The following is a 25,307-nucleotide window of genomic DNA, read 5'->3' as shown; positions in this document are numbered from 1 at the left end:
ACGCGGGCCGTATGCTTGATTGCCACCGACGTAGTACAAAAAAAAAATGTTACCATATAAGTTTCTTTACCCTTCATAAATACCGGATCTCTTCTACAATGATCAGAATGGAAAACCTTCGTTAGCGTCTCTTCTAGCTAGCGCGGTTGCACAGAGCGGAAAGGTATGAGCAACGCTAACTGGCGCGGACGCGTGCGACGGATTTTACCTACAATGGCACCCGTGTGCGTGCGCTCGCGAAGTGCACCCGCGCCTCCGACTCCGTATTCAAAACGTGCATTTCATTAATTTGAGTGATTGTACATTTTTGTTTGTGTTTGTCATTCATTCACCGTTACTTCTGTTTTACTCATTTCCTCAAAGGTTAACTGGAAGAGATCCCATACAGGGATAAGTTCGCCTTTGTTGTATTTAATTTACTCTGTAACTGTGTTTTTCGTGTTTTTATTTCTATGTACAATAAAGTATATACATACATTCATACATACATATACCTAGTAACAAATCGCATTTCTTCTAGGTAGGTAGTGTATTTAAAAATTTAATCGTTTAATTTTATTGTTTCAGGTCAGTACTTTTGTGGCGTTCAAACTCATCAAACGTCTTGACAAGTTTGCGCGGACGGCTTCAAAGTTTGTTTCTCTATCGCAGTATTTCGTGGTGTGTGATATATCAACTGGTAAGATTAAAATAATATGTGAATAAATAATAAAATAAAAGAGAGAAAATTACAACGTTCGATCCGTCATTTTACTTTATCAAGGAGTTTGACAGTAACATTGCCCGCGGCAACGCTGCAACAGCAATGCTTCTGCAGTTTAAAACTTAGCCTTTTTTTAGAGTGGAAATGGGACTCCCATGTAGGCTGATGAGACCCATAGTTTACCCACTAAAACCCCTCTGTTGTCGCCTCAGTTCTAGTGTCTCTCGAGACGAGCACGGCGCCCGACTCCATGAAGCAAGTGAAATGCACGCCCTGTGCCGACGCGCAGATTGGGTACGTCGGCACCAGCATCTTATGCTCCGGCTGAAAGATAACTTTCATCCATCGTTACGCCCAGTATTGGCCGAACGTTAATTAGAATTGACCAATAACCATTACAAATTGAACCGTAAACCGGAACGGACGGTTACAATTTACGGTTCAATTTTATAATGGTTAATTGTCAATCGCATTAACGTTTCGGCCAACACTGCTATAGGACGAGGTCCCAGGAACGTCGAAGTATTCTTCCGGAACCTCGCCAGCGGCTGTCCGGGCTCGGACTCGACTCATGGGGAATCACCCCTCCACCTCAGTGGGCGCGTTGATCGATTATCATACGTCGCGCGCGCCGGCAATCTTAGGCTAAGCCTAAACTAACCGTCAATATCGTTGAACAAAAGTCAAAATTGAAACACAAATTACATTCATAAATTTATTTGCATTGCGTCATTGAATTAAATACAACTTGTTATATAATATATACTATAATTAACAATATAAAATACCCTCAGTGCATTCTCACAAAGCAAGTGTATTCAAATCTCTACTGGCCGGGGTGGGGTGGGGTAGTACCTGCGTAGATTTAAGATACCGTCAAATTGTTCGTCCGGATTTTAATAGTATGGTAAAGTTATAATTGCTATATCAGGTCCATGGTAAATTCTATTGTATCTAAAGTGTTCGAATTCGAATATTTCAATTTACTGCCTCTGTCTAAGCCAGGGGTCGGCAAACCTCGGCTGAAGAACGCCAACGTCTTTGGGGGTACGCATGATCTTCAAACCATCCAAAACAAACACTTATTGAGATTCCTAGAACTGGTGCGTTCTACTTCGGCTGACTCTTCTTTGCAAAAGTTTGCCAACCTCTGGTCTATCCCTTAATGGCAGTTCAATATAGAATGATTTGATTAGCGCACCAAATAGGCAGTAATTACAAGTGGAAAGGGTCTTTGCGCGGTTCGGCTTAACTTTTAAAACGCTGCCAAATTGAGTTGAAAAAATACGATTTGGTTTCTGGCCAGTGAGTTTTGCTCTATTTTTTGCATTGTTAAACAAATTTGGATTAAGACTTTACAATCTGGGGTTTAAAACGGATCCTAGAAAAATCCGGATTTTTGAACACTAGATGTCCGGATTGCAATCTACTTAAGTCCTCAGTTTAAGTAGTAGCGCTGACCTGAGGGTCGATCCACAACAGCTGGCTCTGAACGTCGACAAATCGCGCCGGCGCTCCGCAGCCCGGCCCGCGCACCCCGAAACCTAACTATAACATAGGTACATGAGATAAATACATAACTAAAATGGCACAACACAAACCTACTGGAATCAGGCTAAAAGCTAACTCTGCAGCGTGTTTGATAGCACAATCTGTGCAAGTATAATTTTAAACGTCATAATTCCATAGAAGTTTGACGTTTATAATAACACTCCCACAATCTATGCTATCAAACACGCAGCAGAGTTAGCTTAGCCTGACTCTAATCAGTTTTGACTTGAGTTGGGCTTGTGTAGAGGACTAAATAAACAAGAGAGAATTATAGAAAATCTTTCTTTAGATAGGTCTTGTGTCTGGGTTGTGCACTCCGTGCAATTAGATTTCATCAAATGTTTGGCACATAAGAAGAAAGAAGCCCGATTGATATTAGCACTCGATTTAAAACTCGGTGCAAAATCGCCACGGTATCGGGAAGTTCAGACGTATTCCGATTTCTTCGACCAAAAACGTCACTTTTGACACTAACAGATCATACAATATATAACTAATCCAGATCTAATTCATAACCTGCTCAAAATACGCCTGGAAGCATCTTTCGATGTATCGCGGGGGCGCGGATGCATGATGCGCAGTTACTCATAGCGTGAAATGAGCTTACACTCATTATAAACCACGCTTCTTAACGTTTATACCAGTGTCCAATAGCTATTCGGCTCTAGTGACCCAGAGAGCATCGCCGTCCCACATGCAGGCCGGCTGTTCTTCAAGGGTGAATGCATCGACTGCGATGGCAACATCATCTTGAAGTTCTTACCAGTGTCCAATAGCTATCCGGCTCTCTTGTGACCAGTACAGCGCCGCCGTCCCACATGCAGGCCGGCTGTTCTTCGAGGGTGAATGCATCGACTGCAAGGGCAACATCATCTTGAAGTTCTTACCAGTGCCCAATAGCTATCCGGCTCTCTTGTGACCAGTACAGCGCCGCCGTCCCACATACAGGCCAGCTGTTGTTCGAGGGTGAATGCATGGACTGCGAGAGCAACATCATCTTGAAGTTCTTACCAGTGTCCAATAGCTATCCGGCTCTCTTGTGACCAGTACAGCGCCGCCGTCCCACATGCAGGCCGGCTGTTCTTCGAGGGTGAATGCATGGACTGCGAGAGCAACATCATCTTGAAGTTCTTACCAGTGTCCAATAACTATCCGGCTCTCTTGTGACCAGTACAGCGCCGCCGTCCCACATGCAGACCGGCTGTTCTTCGAGGGTGAATGCATCGACTGCGAGGGCAACATCATCTTGAAGTTCTTACCAGTGTCCAATAGCTATCCGGCTCTCTTGTGACCAGCACAGCTCCACCGTCCCATATACAAGCCGGTTGTTGCTCGAGGGTGGTCGCGCAAATCGGCTGCGAGGGCAACATCATCTTGAAGTCCAGCTGTAGCAAACCACTGACGTTATAGATGGCGTTTTTAACCCAATGGTCGATCGAAACAAACACGAGAACAGTGTTTTAGTAGTCATAGTTAAAGTTTTAGCAATACGGTCACCTCCAGATTAAAAGAGTGTAGCGTATTTTTAGTCGAATTGGATTTTAAGCAAAATTATGTAAAAAAACTAGACAAGATACCTCAGCCTTTTCATAGAATATATCGCAGTCTTTGTTGTCAATGGCAATCATTGAGATTATCTCCTTCAGAATCTGGCCATCATCTGTCACATAAAATGAGATTATTGTTAATATTAACTCTTAGTTACAAAATCCCTGACAAACTTATACCAGAGCCATCTACGCAGTTTTTGAACTGAGACATGTTTTGACATGTCTTATAATCAGTGATCGGTTATTTGGATTCTCCCTCGCGGGATATCAAGTAGAAAAGTTAATATAGATACGACAGTTTCCCACGATACCGAACAAACCGTACAAAAATAAAACAATTTAAATTATCTCTAAGGATTTTTTTACTTTTACATGGCAACCAGTTGAGACAAAAACTTTTATACTTTTCCTAATCTCAACATTTTATTTAAAACAAAATATATTAAAACCTCCACAAAGTATTAGTTTATATATCTGTCATGATGGAAAAAATACTTCAAAATCTTGACATTGACATTTCATTATTTTCTCTGGATTTCAGTTCTAATTATTTTTGGTGAGCAATAAAACCATTTGACATTGTGGACATTGTTTTTCTCAAACTACCTCTCAGTTGAAAGAAGTGTAATTGACTTTTTGATAACGAATTCATTTATTCAAACAATTAACCCGTAGTAACCATATATTAGCTGATAGACACGCGTACTTACTCGCCGAACTTTTATCCAAACGGTACAAAATGTGCCGCTCTGGAGGCAGCAAATGAGCTGTCAGTATAAACACTTGTGCTCATTTGTTCGATTTAGACAAAAGAACGGTGAGTAAGTACTCGTCTATCAGCTACTTAGATATTTTAAAGTGTAATAAAATAAGCACATTGTATTTTTTTGCCTTTTCTAACAACATAAAGCCCGGATTCCCGGGGCATATCCATACTAACATAATGATTGAGGTCGTTCACCCCATGTCGAATCCAAAAAACCGATCACTGCTTATAATTAACTAACAAATCTTTCAGTTGAGGAAGAAAGCAATAGGTTTTAATTCTTTTGCACATACTATAAAAGCAATTCTCCAGACAAAACCAATCCCGCTTTTATTTTATTTAATTTTCTAGATCGACCATTTTATGGTTTTTCTCATCTATACTCACCTCCGGTAGTCATTTTTACGACATAGATCTTGTCAAAAGAAGGATGGTTCTTGGCGGGCAAACAAATAGGCAAGACTGGAGCTGCAACCATAACACACATTACATTCAAGGCATGTTGGCAGAATATAATATTACTATATTATGCGCAGGGCCTTTTTAGATCGCTAAATCACTACACATAGTTAGGTAGGGACACAAGGGCATAGCCAGGCAGTAAACTAGGAGGGGGGCTGAGTCCGCAGAGGGACATATATTGCTGCTCCCTCATGTAGGGACAGTTAAAACAATAAAAAGCCAAAGAAAACTACGAGAATTCGAAAGAAAAGGATTAAGTATAGTTGGTTGTTACTTCACCTTTAAAAAAATAAAGAGTACGCATTTTACCTGGGTGTCCAACCTGGTTGGATTCCACAATCATGAGCTCAACAAGCGCAGTGGTGGCATAGGTCCTCCGGTCTTCGTACTCGGGATGCATGATGTAGTCTTCTACACCAATGGAATACTTCAGGTCTGCACTATGCCACACAATAAAATGCGTGGTGTTGCTACCGAAATAAAACATGAACTCTGTTGTAAAAGTACAAAACAATTAAATGTCCAATGTCCATACGAACGTAATTCTAATCGCTTGGTAGACGAATGGCTAAATGCGTCCGAAGAGAGTATATTATTGACACCAGCCAATTTTGTTAAATAAGCTGTCAGTTACTTTGTTTTTGGCCTACCGGTTTATAGACTATTACTAGCACTTGATACCCTAAAACTTACGAGATGGTTTTTCTGTTTATCATAGCCATATCCTCGGCAGGTGCAAGTGCATAGGATGCATGGATCCGCACCGCACCCGTCACGCTGAACGACCGCTTTTTACCGTATAAGTCTGTAATTAAAAACTTAATGAAGCATTTACCGAACCGCCACTTAAGACTCATTAGATTTTTCAATGAAATCTAGGAAACTGAATTTCAATGTGATACTTTCAACTAAATACATATCATAATGTTGCAATTGCGGTTTTTACAACTTGCAACGCTAATATTCTTTTGTAATAAGACTAATAAGCTTGACCTTTTGTATGCTGCTGTCAAATCGGCTGTTCAAAACATAAAATTAATTTTTGACATGCTAAAGTTGAAAGTAAGGATACACTGATCAGTGTTTAAGCATACTAGACTAAAGGTAGGCTCCGAACCTTCAAATTAGCAGGCCTAACCTGACGAGTACGTACAGAAGTCATGCTGTATAACTCCAAGCCAGGGAAACCGTCCCATCTGGTCTGGGGATACCACTCCTTCTACTATCGGGGCACGGTCTACTGAACACCGTACTTTATTCCATTTAATGGTTTCGGAAGCTGGAACACACAAACTGTAGGCAGTATTGCACATTATGAAAGAGTTTTTATATGTTGGCGCTATGCTTCTTTCCCATGGTCATCATACGATAAAATGAACTTCAAGGCTGCCTTTCAACTTAGGCGGAGATCAAGCAATACCGACGATGTTTGCCTTCTCCGCTTCGCTGGATTACAACGAATACCATTGTTGGCCGAACGTCAATTAGAATTGCCCATAATGAAAATTAACCATTACAAATTGAACCGGAAACCGTAACGGACGCCTACAGTTTACGGTTCAATTTGTAATAGCTAATTTCCTATATGACCAATTCTAATTAACGTTCGGCCAACACTGACGAACACTATTTATCAAGATTGATTTCCGCATGTTTCCGCTCATATCCGCTTATCTCTGCATCGGTGGAAAGGCCTTAAGCCTTATTTTCTTGTTGGACCCCAAGCATCAAACCTTTTACTTCTTAGAAGCTGTATGATATAAGCTTAATATATTTAAAATAGTTTTAATCCAGATTGTAATGAGAAACGTAAAAAAACTATGGGACTTACTTTGAATATAAAGGATGGCCAAAGACATTATAATCTTATCCATTATTTCCATAACGCTCGTTTTTATTGTTTCACAGAAGTTATACATTAAATTAACGCATATTTACACAAAATTCAAACTTCCTTTTAACTCTTCTTTGAACCACATCTTCTTCCTGACTGGCGAGCTCGATTGGAAGTGGATGTCTGTCGATAGTTTATTAAACAAATGATGTTTACTCTCAACATTTTCAAATATTCGTGAGATTTCCTTTCAAAGTTTACAATTACACCAGACAACTGTTATTGCTTGGTTTCAATGTAATTTCAATATAATTGGCGTGAACTATGGCATCAGACACAACGTACTGTTCTTGTATTACGTCAATGGCATTGGTAAATAAGCATTCGGCTCGCCTAGTGGGAAACGCACTACAGCCAATGGACGCCCGCTCCAACTCCACAGATGTCAAATACATCTTGACTTTAAAAATCTGTGCACTCGTTTCGTTAACAAGATAATAAGCCAACTATTTTACTATTCTATTTATTTGCATTAAAAGAATTCCTGTAAGTTTTTGCTTAGTGCACCTTAATCATCTACTAAAAACCTATTATATTGGTTTTTCTTATTATTACTTGCTCCTCACGTTTTTATTTCAGAGCCCCTAGTGTAAATTTATTCGATGGCGTAACGTGACGCGCGTTAGAAACAGCGCGCCAAGCAGAACGTTTTGGTAACTCAAAATCCCATACAAAATGAGACTTAACGCAAACGCCTACGTCACGTTACGCCATCGAATAAATTTACAGTAGGGGTACAGATTCATAATATTTTCCGATAAATACTTAATCCACTCACGTAGTGTCGAAAAGTGGCCATTAGAATCCGAATCGAGAAAACCACATTTTTACCCATATTGCATGATTATACAGTATGTATCTGAACGTAAAGCAATTACTTAAACCCGTAAATTTTTAATAGGGCATACTAAGCAACTTGTACTATGAGACCAACCCTTTTACTGGTTTGATGTTGAAATTTCCTAAGGGAGAGTCAATTTTTATTCGTGATTTCGGGGTTGGTCCCATAGTAAAAGATGCTCTGTATGACCTAAACGTTAACGGGTTTGATTAATTGCTATACGTTCAGATACATACTGTATGTATCTGAACGTATTGTAGGGAGATACCTTAAAACTTTTTTAATATTAAAACTACACCTTATAAAACAAAGTCCCCCGCCTCCTCTGTCTGTCTGTATGTACTCGTATGTATGTTCGCGATAAACTCAAAAACTACTGTACGAATTTTCATGCGGCTTTCACTTATTAATAGAGTGATTCTTGAGGTAGGTTTCGGTGTATAATTTGTGTAACCCGCGCGAGGTCAGGGTGGGCCGCTAGTTTTATTAAAATTTCCATTGGACACCAAAAACGACCAATTTAATTAGGTGTTGCTTATAAAGATTAAACTCGATTTTAATAATGTGATACAATTTATTGTCACTGTGGTTAAAATATCAAAAAAAAAAACAGTTTTACCTACTGTTCACATATTTATTTAACACAAGAATTTTCCTTCTAAACGCAAACATAAATAAATCACTACAGTATACAAATCTTTTAGAACCCCTTACTTTATTTGTGACTCGATCCACTCCATCTGGCTCATGAGGTAGATAAAACGCGCAGGCGCCGCACAGTTGGGTCCACGTACGCCGAAACCTAACTACACAACAATAATTCCTTTCTTTATTATTCTTCTTAAATAAGGTAGTTTACCTATAACATAAAAAAGATATATAAACACATTATAAAAAATCTAACCTAGGGTGACGTTGGCAGCGGGGCAAGGCCCAAGGTACCGGTGGTCATGGGCTGCAGAGAGAGGAACCGGTGGACCATCCATGCCGTGTCCAAGACTACCGCCTTTTGCATCTGACCCTTTTGATCCAACCACTTAGCGAGAGTCTATATAGTTGGTCGAGACTCTTCGCTATACCATAATTTAGTTTGGAGAGAACTAGTGATTCGCATAGAATCTTACGTACTTCCTCACTTAAACACACAACACAAACAAAACAAACAGACAAAAACAAAACAAACAGATTAAAAAAAAAAAAAACTTGAGAGGTTTCGAATTTGATATAAGACCTTCAGGCGAAAAAAGCACGACTTGACCAACTCTCTCACATGTTTTTCGAACCGCAACTGGCTGTCAATCACGAGCCCTAGGTTTCTAGCCTCCTCCACTCGTTCTATGAATGAACCTCTTATACTTATTTTAGGGTCAAGATCCAACATTTTTGACCTTTGTGACTTGGAACCTAATATCATGAACTTTATTTAAGGTGGTTCAGCAATAATCCATTTTTATCAGTCCAAGTGGATATACTTTCCAGATCCGCATTAATTTTGTGAATTGCTTCGGCTAGGTTACCAGGATGGGTTGAAAAGTACAGTTGGACGTCATCTGCATATAAGTGGTATTTGCAGTATTTAATCGTTTTTATTATATCTGCACTGTAAATAATAAATAACAATGGACCAAGTATAGAGTCCTGGGGGACTCCCATATTGTGTTGTTTATGCGCTAAACAAATCTTTTTATTATACTCTATAGCGACTTACCAAGGTCCAATACTCGTTGGAGTCTCTCGAGACGAGCACGGAGCCCGACTCCATGAAGCAAGTGAAATGCACGCCCTGTGCCGACGCGCAGATTGGGTACGTCGGCACCAGCATCTTATGCTCCGGCTGAAAGATAACTTTCGTCCATGGTTACGTCCAGTATTGGCCGAACGTTAATTAGAATTGACAACTAACCATTACAAATTGAACCGTAAACTGTAACCGTCCGTTACAGATTACGGTTCAATTTGTAATGGTTAATAGTAAATTCTAATTAACGTTCGGCCAACATTGATTGAGCCAGACTGTTTTAACTACTCCTATGTGTTGCAATGAAAACGAAGTCTGGATTTAAATGGTTTTTCTGTTTGGATATTTACAATGTTGATACTTTAAATTTTCTACAAGCATAAAATAAAATGATGATAATGATGGTAAACAGTTGTCCCTCATCAGGGATGGCCCTTCGGAGCGACGTCCGGTGCTGCGGGTTTTAACACTTTTAACTTTGTACGAAACGTTGTAAAAACCGCATGGTATAACACACTGGCTCCGCCTCTTCGTGAGAAGCTCGAAGGTGCGAATCGCACGACGATTCGCGCTTTCGGACGGAGATGTGGTACGAGCCGCAGGATATGCCATATGCTACACCGATCTCCATAGTAACGTACGCATTTTCTCTCATAGACATCACGCACCGCAGATCCGGGCGGACAACGAGATATCGGAGCAAACCGCAGCATCGTACTGTCGTCGCCGCACGCGAATTCGTCGCTCGGCACTTCACAACGAAATGCGGCGACTGTGTGATAGTGATAACCGCCTAGGGCTCTCAGAAAGGATTTCCATTATTCACTTATACAAAAAATAAAACACTTGCTTTAAAATTTCATTGCAGAATATTACATCACGAACTTTTAAAGCTAATGTAGATTATTCTCTAATTCCGAAAGTTTACGCACTGAATATATTATTATCTAAGGGTTGCCTGGAAGAGATCGCTTTTGAACGATAAGACCACCTGTTGTTACCTAATGTAATGTGTGTTCTTCTGTATTCCCTTTTCATTATGTGGTGCACAATAAAGAATATATTATTATTGTTACCTCTGCTTTTTCATCATATAAATCGCAATTCTTGACGTCGACGATATCCATTGTGATTACTTCTTTCTGGAATTCTCCATACTCTGTCCAGACAAATAAAACTACATTGTATAAGTAAATTAAATACAAAAATAGGTAGAGACGCAATTATACCGAAGACAGTTTTATACAAAAATACACTGTCGATAATTTAAATATTAAATCAAGGTACTCCAGCGCAGTCGTCATTATTTTCAAACAGTAAAGTACATATATCAATGACACTTACCATCTGTTATTTTAATGGCGTAAATATTTCCAAAACTACTGCTTCCCTTAATAGGCATGCATATTTGCATGATTGGACCTGAAATTGGAAGGTTATAATGCCAAGTGGATTTTGCGTCAAACAGATAGTGACACCTTAAGTGACCAAATATATCGGAACACAACCCAATTTCTATGGTATAGTCGTTCGATTTGAAGCTGGCCCGGAGCGGCTAATCTTTTGTCTATTGTTAACTAAAACCGCGCGTGCCACTACCTGCAAAAAAAGGGTCGTATAATTATAATTGGCACCTGAGCGCAGGCTAGTCCAATACTCAAAAAACCAGTGTAGGTGCGGTCTCCGATAACGCGCCTTTGTTCCACATATCGAGAACACATTTCAGACTGGTTCGGTAGCGTACGACTCGCCGGCACTCAGTAACCGTAGAGGGACCACACACGAAATCGCAAATTATCTTTCCATTTGTTCATTTTGTATCTTATTTCAATTACCATAGGAGTTGTAATTCAATAACCGGTTAAAGTGATCGGATCCTTTTTTTGCACGTAGGTCACTACGTGCACGCGTGGTTTTAGCTAAAAATAGGCAAAGGATTAGCCGCTCCGGGCCAGCTACAAATCTAACGACTGTAACAAAGGCGTCTTTTGGTCACTTTGGCCCTTTGGTCTTTTTTGAAGCTGGCGGTACTAAGATATAAGTACAATCTCCTCAATTTCGGAAAGTCTTCTAAATATAGATTCCCTTTTGAGCATCAAAGTATCGTATTGATTGCAGAAAAGCTCCATAAATTCCCAAGAAAACAAGCGTTAAATTGACAGGCAACAAATTTCTCCGATAAGACATTTTAAGGCATGAAACATGGGAAAAAGGACTTGCCTGGGTCTCCCAGCTCGATGGTCCTGTCTCTGACTATTTTGACGAGAGCAGTGGTAGCATACGTCAAGGTCTCGTACTCTTTGTTTAGATTGTAACTCTCCACGCCCATGGTGTATTTTACCGTGGGACTGTACCACACTATGAAGTATGTGCTATTCCTGAGGAAAAAGTAAAAAAGCATGTTTTCATTTTAAGCCTAAATCCTTTAGACTTTTGCTTTAAAAACAACCAGTACTAATATTCGAAGTTAAATAGCGCTATCTCAAAAATAAATGCTTTTGAAAATGGAATTGTAATTCATATACAAACTATTCGGTGTTGCTGCATATTCACCATCATAGATAGTCTATAAATCTATAGGGACCGTGGGCGTTGGAGGGTCTGCCATCTTGTGGCCTGAATCGGAAACATAAACATGTACATTGATAATTCACGCCAAAGAAAATGCTGCCATCTACCGTTCTCGCACGTTTTCTGCCATCTTGCGGGCTACATTGGAAGCATAAACATCATATTTACACCTAGCGCCAAAAATCTGAGGTCTTTCTTCTGTGCTCTCTACAGTTTATGCACGCTGCTATAAGGGATTACCTGAATACACTAATCCTATGTAGAAAGCTGCTATTACATGAATATCTTACCTGAGGATGTCTTTGTCGATTTTAGCCATGTCCTCGGCTGGCGCAAGTGCATATTCGGGATGTATGAGCACAGCTCCAGTGATGCTGTAACGCATCGTATCTGCCGAGTCTGCCATGAGAAAAACGTTTCTATAATTGTTATTGGAAAATTGTAACAGGGTCCTATGACCCTCCAATGTTCTGATCTATATGAGGAACGGTTAGGTGTTCTGTCAATATGGATATGTGGGGTTTCGGTATAAGTGTGGCTGGCTTCAAATAAACAGTAATCATTGAGTAAACAGGTCGCAACATGTAGACCGCTCTTACCCGTATGCCATACTTATCCATATTGACCTTCTACGTCAGTGGCGGGCAAACTTTCTTTATAGGAGCAAAATTTAAAAAATTTAAGAGGAAGGCCAGAATTGCAGCAAAAATGTATTTTGATTTGTGATAATCGTAGGTCAGTGCCATGCACTAATTATTTCATCAATGCTTCGGGACAAAATAATTCCTAGTAAGATTTAATGTTTCCCTGAGTTGAAAAAGTCTGCTTATTCATATGGATTAAACCAATATGTTTTAATACATACAAAACGTGGTAATACATACAGAAATCGTGTTGTATGACCCCCATCCAGGGGAACCGTCCTATCTGATCAGGAGGCAGAAGCCCCGGCTGCACAGGCACACGGTCCATGGAGCAACGGATTTTATCCCAATCGAAACTACAGCATACTGAAAGAACATAAGATCAGGTTGGGTAAGAGAAACATTACTTTGCTCAGGCGAGAGAAACAGTATGCAGATCCCCTAAAATTGTAACCCTTGCACTTGCACCGGTGTTTCTAAGGCTAGGTTCACACGGCGACTATTCGATTCGATATTTTCTCGCATACGGTTTAACCATATACGAGACGACCGTCCACGGCGCGAGGTCCATTCGGTTTTTTCACGTGTGCGATCTTCTCGTATATAAGGTGCTAACAAATTAGCTGCCGTTATAGAGATAATATTAAATAAAATTAATTAAGTATATCCTTATATCGTCGAAGCTATATTTTTTATCATTAAAATATTTATTTTATTTTATTTTATTTTAATTGTGGGACGATGAGTCAGGGTGTATTAATGTGCAACTTAACATAAACAAATCCAGCGGATTCAAAGTATTGATTTTAAGGTGCATCCATACTTTCCGATAAAAAGACAAAGAAAAAAACACAAGCAAAAAAATACAAACGCACAACAACAACAATAGATACAAATGAAAAATATTTAAAAAATTAGCAGTGTTATTTATTTTTATGTTAAATTTGATATTAATACACTTTGAATATTTTTTCTAAGACAGCAGCAAACACCTAAAATTATACATGAAATCAAATAAATATTGATTTGTATATCTTTGCCTAGAAGTCAAAATTAAAACAAACCAACAGTTGCATAATATTGTATGAATATTCCTAAGAACACTGCTTTTAGGGTCCCCGCCTGGCCGCGCGCCGAAGTTGATGTCGATATACATAACTGGCAGTCATTTAACTGACAAATAAAAGTGCTGGAGTAGAAAATAATATTTTTAAGCTTAACGGTTGAATCTTATACTTTTTATCGTCATAAAAACTTAATAATATGGAAAGTAGAGGCAAGGAATACAATCTCCATAGAACTGTTGCAAAAGTGTCTAGCTGTCAGCTATAAATAATGGTTCCAAATCTCTCCAGAGTAGCGCTAGAGCAGCTAAGAACCTAGGCGTTATTGACGAGTGAAGTGCGCTGTCAATTATTTGGTTTTTTTTTCAGGTATTCTAGGTATTGTAGCGCCTTATATTTAAGTTTTTTTGACGGACACTTTTTGGTACATAGAGATTACCTTACCTCACCGTCACTTTACTTAATAAGACGTAATAATGAAACAAACTTACGTTCCATGCACGCCACAACTAAAATCACTTTAATTTCAAACAATTTCATATTACACACTTGTTCTTTACTGTACAAATAATAAATTGCATTAATTCCGGTTTATAACCATGATCCAAAATCTATCGTTATCTATAGGAAACACGACACGTCAAGTTTCACACTCCTCAGAAATATGACACCACAATAATGTCTTCTACACTGACTGCAACCGTTTGGCGTCGATGGTTTACAAAACTAAATGTATGCGGAAGATACACTTACTGTTTTCTTATTCTTTCGAATGATTTCCCTCATAACATCCTATTTAGTCTATTCTAGCGTAGTATTGATTAATGGTTTCCTAATTCCAATTTCCATTCCTGCCGAGGTAGCTTAGTCCGATAGTTCGAGGCTGAAATGATGCCTTTCACCAGAGTTAATCACTCTACTTTTCATTTCGAATACAAGGGAAGTAAAATACATGTGTTTTTTTTAACACTAAGTATAATTGTTTATAGCATTTCTTGAGGGTAGTTTCAATTAAACATTTAGTTAAAATTATAGTTATTTATGGAATGAGGAGTTAAATATCAGAATCCATTTAAAACTAAATTCCAATGGCTTTTCGTAAAAAAATGAAAATAATCGTACTTGGAAAGTAAAATGCTCTAGTGCAGAAAAGTATCATTTTCTGCACAATTTTTAGAACAACAATGACCCTCTTTCAGAGTACTTATGAGTAATGAAAAAAATATTCCCCAACCCTTAGATGGGACTTAATCATGACAGCGCAAATTATAAGTCACATTCATAGTAAATAAGTTTTTGGCAAATAAATCATTTTAGGTACAATCTTTTCGCTGACTGTACATGTCATTCCACGTGCAACTAATACCCATTGAGACAATTCTAACACCCCAAACAAATTAGGTTGCGTTGTTTTATCACTGAGTTCCTATGACTACCTCCTCTCTCCATCATCAGATCAGCTCGATGGTACCATAATATTGCATTGTCACCCGACTTACACACGTATGCAAATTTTCAGTTTCATCGGAATACGGGAACATACATGGTTACATTGCAAGTTAAATAAAAGCTTGTAAAAACCCGCCTTGAGGACCCGGATATGTCCTTAAACTACGTCCAAAAGAGAGGTATGGGCACTGTAAATGTCATCTCGCTTTGTGTGGTAGGGCACAGGACAGCGGATGTCATTCCAGATCTAGAGCAGAGCCCAACTGGGGAAGTACCTCCACCTTACAGAAAACCGCACCCAAATAACAATAGACCTTACTCATAGTGTTGTGTTCCTGCCGGTGAGTAATGTTGCTAGAACTCAACGAGGGTGCGGAGTGTTAGGGTCGGCAACGCGCATGTAACTCTTCTGGAGTTGTAGGCGTCCATATGCTACGGTGATCGCTTACCATCCAGCGGGCCGTATGCTTGTTTACCACTGACGTAGTATATAAAAAATGGGTTTTGAAAGACCTATCCAACAATACCCCACAATATTGGGTCCTAGTACCTAAAATTATTTGTATAGTTTTTATTTTACTGTTCTGTCGCTATACATAATTAATTAATTAATGTATTCATGCAGATGTGCAGCTTTCTAGCACTAACGATCACGGAGCAAAACCGCGGACGGACGCACAGACGGACATGGCGAAACTATAAGGGTTTCTAGGTGACTACGAAACCCTAAAAACGGAGGCGATCCTTTATATAAAAGGCAACGTTTTGTTCCCCCGAGCTGAAGGAGCATAAACAGCATTGCAGCACTGGTACAGACAGTCTTCACATTGATAATAAGACGCTGCGGCTATCTGAGCGTCGATCCATTCCATGTTGCTGTTCACGTTGACGAAACGCGCTGGCGCGCCGCAGCCAGGACCGCGGGAGCTGAAACCTAACTGGAAACAAATAAAAGTCTAAAAAATCGTCGAAGACAAAGCAATAAGTTATTTGTTTTACAAGGGGGCAAAGTAGTTTTTTAACCGCTCGTGCTTATATTGATACCCGAGCAAGCGAAAGATTCCAAAGTTGAACCAAGGTTCAATGGTAAGAAAATTGGAATCTTCGAAAAGTCAGTTGCGGGGCCAAGGGTTAAACAAATTTTGCCACCGAGTGAAATAGAAGTTTTCACCTCACCAACGCGAGGAAAAATCTAATTTAAAACATTACACAAAATCAAACCAAATCAAATCCAAATGGGCGACATTATGCCATTAAATATTTATCATTCAAATTCATCATTTAAAATGACACTAGCCAACATAAGAAAACAAAATTTTCATTCAATTACTTTGCCACACCTGTGGATAAAATGCAACTCTCATCAGTTTTCGGACAATCAAGAGAGCCTTTACCAGCTGGTGTGGTGAAAAAATACTTTCCGTCTTCCATTAAGGTTTGAATATCAAAATGTCAAAAACTATCGCTAGTTTTAACTCACACCACAGCCTCGAAAAAATACCGTATGTCCCGTAGGACCTACTCGTAAGTAGGTACATATAAGTTTCGATAATATGTGCTAGAGTAGCAGCAGCAAATAAAATGTAAAACAACTATATACTGAACGTTTTTTTTAAAGCAAAACTAATGAAAAACTTATTTTTCATGATTTTTTCAACCTGTCTGGGTCTATTGTATTGTATTGATGTGGAATTGATATTGTAATGTATTGTATTGATAGCAGTTTTTTAGACACATTTCAATTTCACGGGAACTAGACAATTTTAATTAGGTACTTACCAGTGTCCAATATAATTCCGACTCGCGAGAGACTAGCAGCGCGCCGCCATCCCAAACGCAGGGCTGCGCATCGTGCGCGGACGCCAATGCGCAGAGCATATGCGTTGGCGCCATCATTTTGTAATCCAACTAGAGAAAGAAACTTTAATTAAAATATATGACGCCTAGTCTGTCTTATAGGGTTCCGTACCTCAAAAGGAAAAAAACGGAACCCGTTGTTGTCTGTCTGTCTCTCCATCTATTTGTCAAGACACTTTATCTCGGGAACACGTAGAGGTATCGAGTTTAAAATACATATGCTGAAGTCTACAGTACCTTGATGCTGCGAAAATCAAACTTCTAAATGAACGTTTTAAAAATTACGGCAATTACATAAAAATGCCCCATAAAACGTATATTTCGACACTCTCCGGGGAATCAAAATTAATAGGGTACTTTCCGTAAGAGTAAAGAGCTCAAATTGTTCATTCCAAAACATTTTTTTCTTTTTTTTTTCAAAGAGAAAAACAAATGATTTATGAATGAAAATGTGAAAAAAAAATACCGTTCCAACCCCCCATATCTCCGAAGTTTACCGACGAAAAATTATGAAATTTTTACATAATGTTAACATTACTATAAATTTTACAGGAAAAATATAATCAGCCCTCTATCTTGGTAATTTTCTTTTTTATTAATAAAAAACCTTTCAGAATTCAGTTTGCAATTTAACCAACTTTACGTGTGTTTATTACACCTGAAATTTCTATGAGATTACATTAAATACACCTTTTTTCAAATAAAAGATCAAGTTTTGAAATCGGTTCACATGATAGAGAATTATCCTCGATAAACCAACATACGTGCATTTCATCGCCGATAGATGGCGCTGTACACAAATATACTTAGTATAGGTACTTCTGTTCAGAAGTCTTATGCCTGTATACGAGATAATGCTAAGTTTGTACGGAACCCTCGGTGCGCGAGTAAAAAAAACTCGCACTTGACCGGTTTTTATTTGATATGGTTGGCTCGTTCGTGTTTTTCCTGATGTAAACATCGCAAAGTTCAAGTTATTTTTTTTTTCGATTTTTTTCCGAAATGTGTTTGACTCTGACAGTCCATGACTGATTTTTAAAGAAGTTCAATGCAATATTCAGATACAAAATTATGGATGTAAGCACACTTACCTCGGCTTTTTTATAAAATGCTTGACAATCATCTACATGAACGGGGTCCACTTTTATCACTTCTTTCCTCAACTCGCCTGTAACTGAATGAATAGAAATGTATGGTTATTAATCTTTTTTACATTAGAATGAACTCCATAGAAGTAAGCGTGCAGCTTTTATCAGGATCTTTAATTGTTATTAATCATGGAATTTTTAATGTAGCATGGTCAATACTTATAATAATTTTAATTTACTTCAATATTTATTGCAAAAAGTGCACAATTGATGAATATCATTCGATACCTCCCTGGAAGTGGCCGCTTCCGCTTTTCGGCTGTAGCGGCTGTGGCGGGTCGCTCCCCATCGATGGGGGAGGTCAATTGCACGTCCTTTGGAGGATGCTAGTGTAGGCCAGCTCTTCGCTCCCGATCGTTACCCAACCCCACGACCCCTGGTGATACCGTTTGAGTGGGGCCAAGTGTCGGGGCCGCGGCGAAGGCGACCGGTAGCTTAGCTGGAGTGTTGGTGAGGCTGTATTCGAGGTGTGTTGTGCTTGCTCTGCTAAGAAGTGCACGATTTGGAACCGTAAGCTTACTTCTACGACGTTCTTTCTAATGCTATAAAACGAAGTATAATAAAAATAATCTAATTGATTAAAATTTCATACAAGTGAATGTATACCATCTGATATTCTGACAACGTAGAAGTTTGTAAATGCGCCGGATCCTTTGGCGGGCAGGCAGATGGGCAAAGCGGGTCCTAGAAAGGAAAAGATAGATATTGTTGAATTTGTTGATCTACAGCTAAGTACTGTACATTTTTAAAAAATATTTCTAAAAAGTATTTTCACGAATTCACTAGTTTCACTACCTCATATGCCTCGACCACGATAAAACACTCCTAGCAGATTCGTTTGACGCTGCTAGCCTTACCACGAGTTTGACACTGATGACATATTCGCTTGCGTCTTTTTATATATCTCGCTTGCACTCATAAGGCAGTACGAGAGAAATGCATAAAAAGTAAGATACGCAGTCACTAGTGAAATATGTCACATCGATACATCGTTTGTTTTCCACAATTATATGACGGTGTCAGCTGTCAGCGTCAAGCCAATTCACACGATTCGTTTTTCTCGTGGAGCATATGTATGAGTACTTTGGACAACAGATAGTCTAATATAATATCTCATTATGATTAAACTGGCAATTTATTTACCTATTCCCAAGGAAACCCGTCATCAGGGTTTACCCATTCGAGGCCTCAGAAGGATCAAACTCTCTGAGCATCTCTTCTGTCCAATTATTTAGAATTATTACATTATATTTTAGAATTTTTTATAGATACCAGACATATTATGCAGTTTCCAACGCATCATGTGGAGAAACATATCTTTTTAGGGTGAAAGAATGGCAAAGGTGCTCGAGATGGGGCACGTATGAGATGGTCGAACGCTATAAAGATGTAACCATGAGCATGACTTATGACCGCACAAAATTGAGACAAACCACATATGGTCGCAATCCTCAGCAATAAGGGATGAGACAGAAAGACCTACCAGCATGTCCCAGTTTGTTGGGTTTGTCCGGAATCAGTACCATCATGGCCAAGGTCGCAAATGTAACGTTGGTAGTGAACTCGTAGTGCAGTATGTAGTCAAGTACTCCCATGTAGTACTTCACCTCGGCGCTGTGCCATACTACGAAGTGAGTGCTGTTCCTGTCAGAAGAACATTTAGTGTAATCTACGGCCCAATTAGAAGATCGATAACTAAACGACATGTCAAAATTGACGTTTATTTCGATTCCGCTGTGATCCCAATAAGATCTATCTACGATATTTCTAACGTCAAAGTGACATTGGTTGCCCGAATCGAGCTGCTTCTGTCCATTCCATTATACGACTACAAACGTTATCTAAATGAGAACTTATCTAAACCTGAACTTATCGTTATCGTATATCATTCTTCGAATCGGGCCGATACTGAGTTTTTGTCAAGAAGTTCTGATGCTGGAAGAAATACGCGCGATACGTTTCTGTTATTCTTATCGAAGATTTTGGAGGCTAATGCCTGCTCTTCTGGATCCGTTATGATTTTATCCAATTTAAGTGTATACTTCGTTAACCTAAGCAAATATGTATTACCAGGAGATTAAAAAGGAAAATCCATTCAGAAGCCCTAGTGTAAATTTATACAAAATGAGACAACGCAAACGCGTAGGTCACGTCACGCTATCGAATAAATTTACATTAGTGGTAGAGATCCTCTTCGGAATCTGTCGTTGGCTAAGAATGTAAACCTGCCAAAACAATTTTTGAAAGCAGAGTTTGTACTTAATTTTATTGACATTAAATTTAAAAATAAATATTAACGCTGTGTTATTTCGGTCTAACACTATCAAACGTTTTTAGACCAATCTAAACATTTTAAATACGTTTCGTTTCACCAAATGAGTAAATATTTATGAAAATAATAACTGTCAGTTAATTAGGGAAAACATCAAAGGATTTTCTTCATTTTCAATTATACTTTTCATATAGGTAGTCTTACATTGTAGGTGTCAAATACAAATGGTAAAATACAAATTTGTAAAATATAATCTACAAATTTATAGAAAAGGATCATTTTTGGCCCAAATGACGGAAATCTTCTTTTGAACTGTGAAACTATACTCAAGAATTCTAAAACAAAGAATCCATTTCAATATGGAAGGTGCAGGTAAGGAATACAATCTTCATAGGCACAGCTGTTGCAAAAGTGTCCAGCTGTCAGCTATAAATAATAGTTCCAAATCTCTTCACAGTAGCGCTAGAGTAGCTAAGAACCTAGGCGTTATTGACGAAGTGTAGTGCGCTGTCTATGATTTGATATTTTTTTTAATATTCTAGGTATTGTAGCGCCACCTATTTAAGGTTTTTTGTCGGACACTTTTTGGTACATGGAAATTGAATTCCTTACCTCCACCAATATATACATTTCAATAAGGATTACGGGAAAAGTGATTAGATACTTACGAGATGGTGTCGCGGTCAATTTTAAAGACATCTTCAGCAGGTGCAAGTGCGTACCAAGGGTGGATACGCACGGCGCCGGTGAGCGCATAACGCATCTTTCCGGCGTAGACTGCAAGCACAAATAAGATCAATAATAAAATTATTGCCTGTCAAACAACTTTATCAGTAGAAAAGGCGTAAAATTCAAATTTTATTCGATAACTTTCACATGCTGCTTTGACAGACTATATTTAAAATTTCAGATCATTACAATCCAAACCTCCTGCTGCCTATCATCAAATATTTAAAATGTGTCTCTGTATTAATAACCATAGAGGCTCGAATTTTAGTGCCGATGCCGTGAAACCACACAGCAGGCGGCTTCCTCGCACAACGTATGAGTATTGCGATGAAATAAAAAATGGAAAATGTTTATTTGGGTAACAAATAAACTACAATTATAATATAATGGCTGGAATTTCCTAGTAGATTGATGTAATACATCTGTGTCAGGAAACCCTGCTCTTCCGTTGGAGGTTTACAATAGCTGTTTCCGAAATAAACTAGGTACATATTTACAAACTTTATTTCATAATACATTATAACAATTTCACATTAAATGCGTATATTCAATAATTCAGAGCGTGCGTGCGTGCGTGAGCATGTGTGTGTGTGCGTGTGCGTGGGAGATTTTTGGGTTATTTGTTTATTTTGAAAAATGTGCGATACAACGAGGAAATGCCGCCAACATCCTTGGTACAATGCCTCAAGGGCCTATTTTAGATTTAAGCTAGTTATATAGTAAGCCTCTATATATATCCATTATGTATATTGTTATTGTAAATAAAACTTGATCTTAAACCGCACCAGGGATTTCAAATAATCCTTCGGGAAAATACTACTTGTAATATAATCTCTTTAATAAAACCATATGCCACTCGAAATGCAGCACATAACGTCTTTGAGTGTTATTTTCATTCATATTAAAAATAGATTAACGTTATGATTACAAAGATATTCGACAATATCAATTTATTTTAATGCTTTTAAAGCGCGTGGTTGATTTATGCGATCAACGGAATGTAGGAAAAATGACAACGCGCTTACCGCTGCGTAAAACAAAACAATGTAGGGTTGTGCGACAAACGCATCGCGTCTAACGCTGCGTTAATCGCATAAAACAACCGCGTCCTTAATTATTTGTGGGACAGTGTCCAGCTGGGACATTTACGTTACTCTGATGTGCTTCATTTCATTGAAAACAGATACGTACAGAAGTCATACTGGATAACGCCTAGCCAAGGATAGCGTCCAACCTGTTCTTCGGGTAGCAATCCTTCTTGGACGGGCTGCCGGTCGAACGAGCAACGAATCTTGTCCCATTTGATCGCGATACAAACTGCAACCCGACAATATTTTGGTTGAAGACATTTTAGTAAATTTTCCTTGGCAGTTACCTTATTAATACAATGTGCACCCGGTGCGCATACTCGTACAAAACTAACAAGTCAGATGTTACTTACCTACTTTAATAATCTTAAAATACGAATATTCATATTCACATTTGTATTCGTTGCGTCACTAATAAATTTTATAAGGAAAAATTCAATACGGCCAAATCCGTCTGCGGGAAATTGCGTTTGACGTTTTTTTCTTTACACCCGTAGGAAATAGAGATCTGCTTTTGACTGCTGAAACTAAAAACAAGCGCTTCTTTGTCGGTGAAGTTGAAAATCGTGTACTATTGTTTTAAAAAAAATTTGACGACCGGTTTGGCCTAGTGGGTAGTGACCCTGCCTACGAAGCTGATGGTCCCGGGTTCAAATCCTGGTAAGGGCATTTATTCGTGTGATGAGCATGGATATTTGTTCCTGAGTCATGAGTGTTTTCTATGTATTTAAGTATTTATAAATTATATATATCGTTGTTTAAGTACCCTCAATACAAGCCTTATTGAGCTTACTGTGGGACTTAGTCAATTTGTGTAATAATGTCGTATAATATTTAAAAAAAAAAGGCGCTTATGTACGAAATTTCCCGCAGACAGATTAAGCCGTATTGAATTTTTCCATATAAAATTTGCTAGTGATGCAACGAATACAAATATTTGTAATCGTCGCATATTAAAAAAACGAATTGTATTTTCATTGGTTATACATATACAATTTTATCTAGTCTAGCTAAAATTACAGATTTTATATAACTTACTTTGAAAACATAATATTGTCAGTAATTGTAATCTTGTCCAGTCTATGTCCATAGTTCATTGCTTTTCCGTCCTTGCGTTTTGTTTTTGTTATTCTATTTTATATTAAAATATTCGCCCAGTACATGTGTTCAGAGCGCAAACATAACATAATATAATTTATTTAAAAACACAATGTTTAATTTTTACTTTGCAAAGAAAAGTCAATTATTTTGGTATATACTTTAGCACCGCACTGATTTAACGAAACGACTACTCCACAGGAATGTTATTATAAATAACAACTTCATAAACATCCGATGCTAAATGAATGTTTACAAAATAACTTTAGAAGCCAATTCAAACTCACATTGTGACATCAAAATGATACGTCAGTTGCTTGTCCATCTGTGCATTTTTCTCCTATTCGCCTGTCTGTACCTACATAAATTGGCGAGAGTGAGACGCACGGGACACTGACATCATTTAGATACATATATCTAGCGACCCGCCCCGACTTACAAAACCTTAACAAATCATACACTTAAACCTTCCTCAAGAATCACTCTAAACCCGCATGAAAAAACGTGAAAACCGCATGAAAATCCGTTCAGTAATTTTTGAGTGTATCACAAACAGACGGGGACGGGGGGTTATAAGGTGTAGTGATTTTGATGTCACAATTTGTATTGTGTGTGTTTTGTATTTTAAGCTAGATTACCTTTATTGCCTTTGCAATACCTACTGACATAACACAATACGCATTAAGTTTCTTCCTTCCTTCGTATATTGGGTTCGCAACTAACTTTTATATCAGTTGAAATTAAAGCTAAATTTAAACTAATTTAATAACAAAACTATAATAAAATGCAACCTAAAATTAAAACTACCTAATAATGTTAATTACTCTAAGTGTAACACTGTTATCCTTATTTTTCACATTTGATGTTACCTGTTACTAATTTATTTTTTTTATTCCAGGTAATTACCCCGAATCGATTTTAATTGGTGTACCTACTAGAAAGTTTAGGAAGTAAACGGTAATTAAAGGTAAAGTAACCAAATTCCAAAAGCAAAAATACTACTATTTTTTAGGACCCGGATTCGATCTTAACCCAGGAAACTGGGTTCGATCTTACCCCAGCAAGCTTGGTTCTCCATACAAACGTAGTTACGCTCTCATTTTAAAACGACTAGCTAGATTTCTCTAAAACTTTGTAGGTATTTGCAATACAAACAAACAAACAAACATTTATTCAGCAAATAGCCCACAGGGACACTTTTATATGTCAAATTTTACAATCATAAAAATAATAAAATATAATTACAAATATGGAATCAACTAAATATTAGATACTTTATGAGAGATTTTACAGTCTCTAAATGTCGAATTACACAAAAAAAATATGTGATAAAAAATACAAAACAACAAATACTAAAATTCTATAGAGATGTAAAGGTCTCTAATAAAAAAAATTATCATTAAAATATCCTGAGACGACATTACCAATTTATAAGTAGGTATACAACATTACCTTAGCTGACCATTGGGATAAATATTTACTTTTCGTCTCACTGAGTCGGTGAAAGTACTTATTTAAACATTAGTACCTGGGCGACCGAGCTTTGCTCGGTTAAAACTATAAAAATTAAAAAATAAACTTGAACATATAAAAAAATATATAACGTTAGTCACCGGGCGAGATTCGAACCCGTAACACCCGTTTAGCAGTCCGCGTTATAACCCGCTGGACCAGACGGACAGTGGCCGGCAACACGAAATTAGCGACCATATTCTGCGTCGAAAGAAAAACGCATGAAAACTCGAAAACACGCGTTTTCCCAAACAAAAGACTAATCTAGATAGATTGTATACCCCCAAAAACCCCCATATACCAAATTTCAGCGAAATCGTTAGAGCCATTTCCGAGATCACAGAAATATATATTGACATAATGTGCAATT

At 38.2% G+C, this 25,307-nt stretch overlaps 2 protein-coding genes across 3 annotated transcripts in view; one reads left to right on the top strand and one right to left on the bottom strand.

Moving 5' to 3' along the window:
* The window catches only part of LOC133526386 (ankyrin repeat domain-containing protein 6), a 261,125-nt gene that overhangs the window by 150,228 nt on the left and 85,590 nt on the right, over window positions 1–25,307 (top strand). The gene's annotated exons all lie outside the window — the stretch shown is intronic.
* LOC133526602 (uncharacterized) lies at window positions 1,405–23,750 on the bottom strand. The gene is made up of 14 exons (XM_061863292.1): window positions 23,713–23,750; window positions 22,431–22,657; window positions 12,367–12,475; window positions 11,701–11,883; window positions 10,147–10,306; window positions 9,476–9,601; window positions 8,710–8,815; window positions 6,171–6,311; window positions 5,726–5,837; window positions 5,342–5,502; window positions 4,958–5,038; window positions 3,832–3,914; window positions 3,514–3,639; window positions 1,405–2,251 (listed from the first exon to the last, which is right to left on the bottom strand). The coding sequence occupies exons 1-14, from the start codon at window positions 23,748–23,750 to the stop codon at window positions 2,147–2,149; spliced, it is 1,758 nt and encodes a 585-aa protein (XP_061719276.1). The 3' UTR covers window positions 1,405–2,146.

This window comes from Cydia pomonella, chromosome 16, assembly GCF_033807575.1.
Source record: "Cydia pomonella isolate Wapato2018A chromosome 16, ilCydPomo1, whole genome shotgun sequence".
Taxonomy (NCBI): domain Eukaryota; kingdom Metazoa; phylum Arthropoda; class Insecta; order Lepidoptera; family Tortricidae; genus Cydia; species Cydia pomonella.
Note: the sequence above shows the minus strand (reverse complement) of the source record. Positions and strands in the feature narration are given on the sequence as shown.

Coding starts and splice junctions, on each gene's coding strand:
- LOC133526602 (XM_061863292.1), bottom strand. CDS start 23,750: ATGGACAAGCAACTGACGTATCATTTTGATGTCACAAT. Junction 11,884..12,366: donor ATCGACAAAGACATCCTCAG/GTAAGATATTCA, acceptor CTTTTTCCTCAG/GAATAGCACATACTTCATAG. Junction 5,039..5,341: donor CAACCAGGTTGGACACCCAG/GTAAAATGCGTA, acceptor TTATGGTTGCAG/CTCCAGTCTTGCCTATTTGT.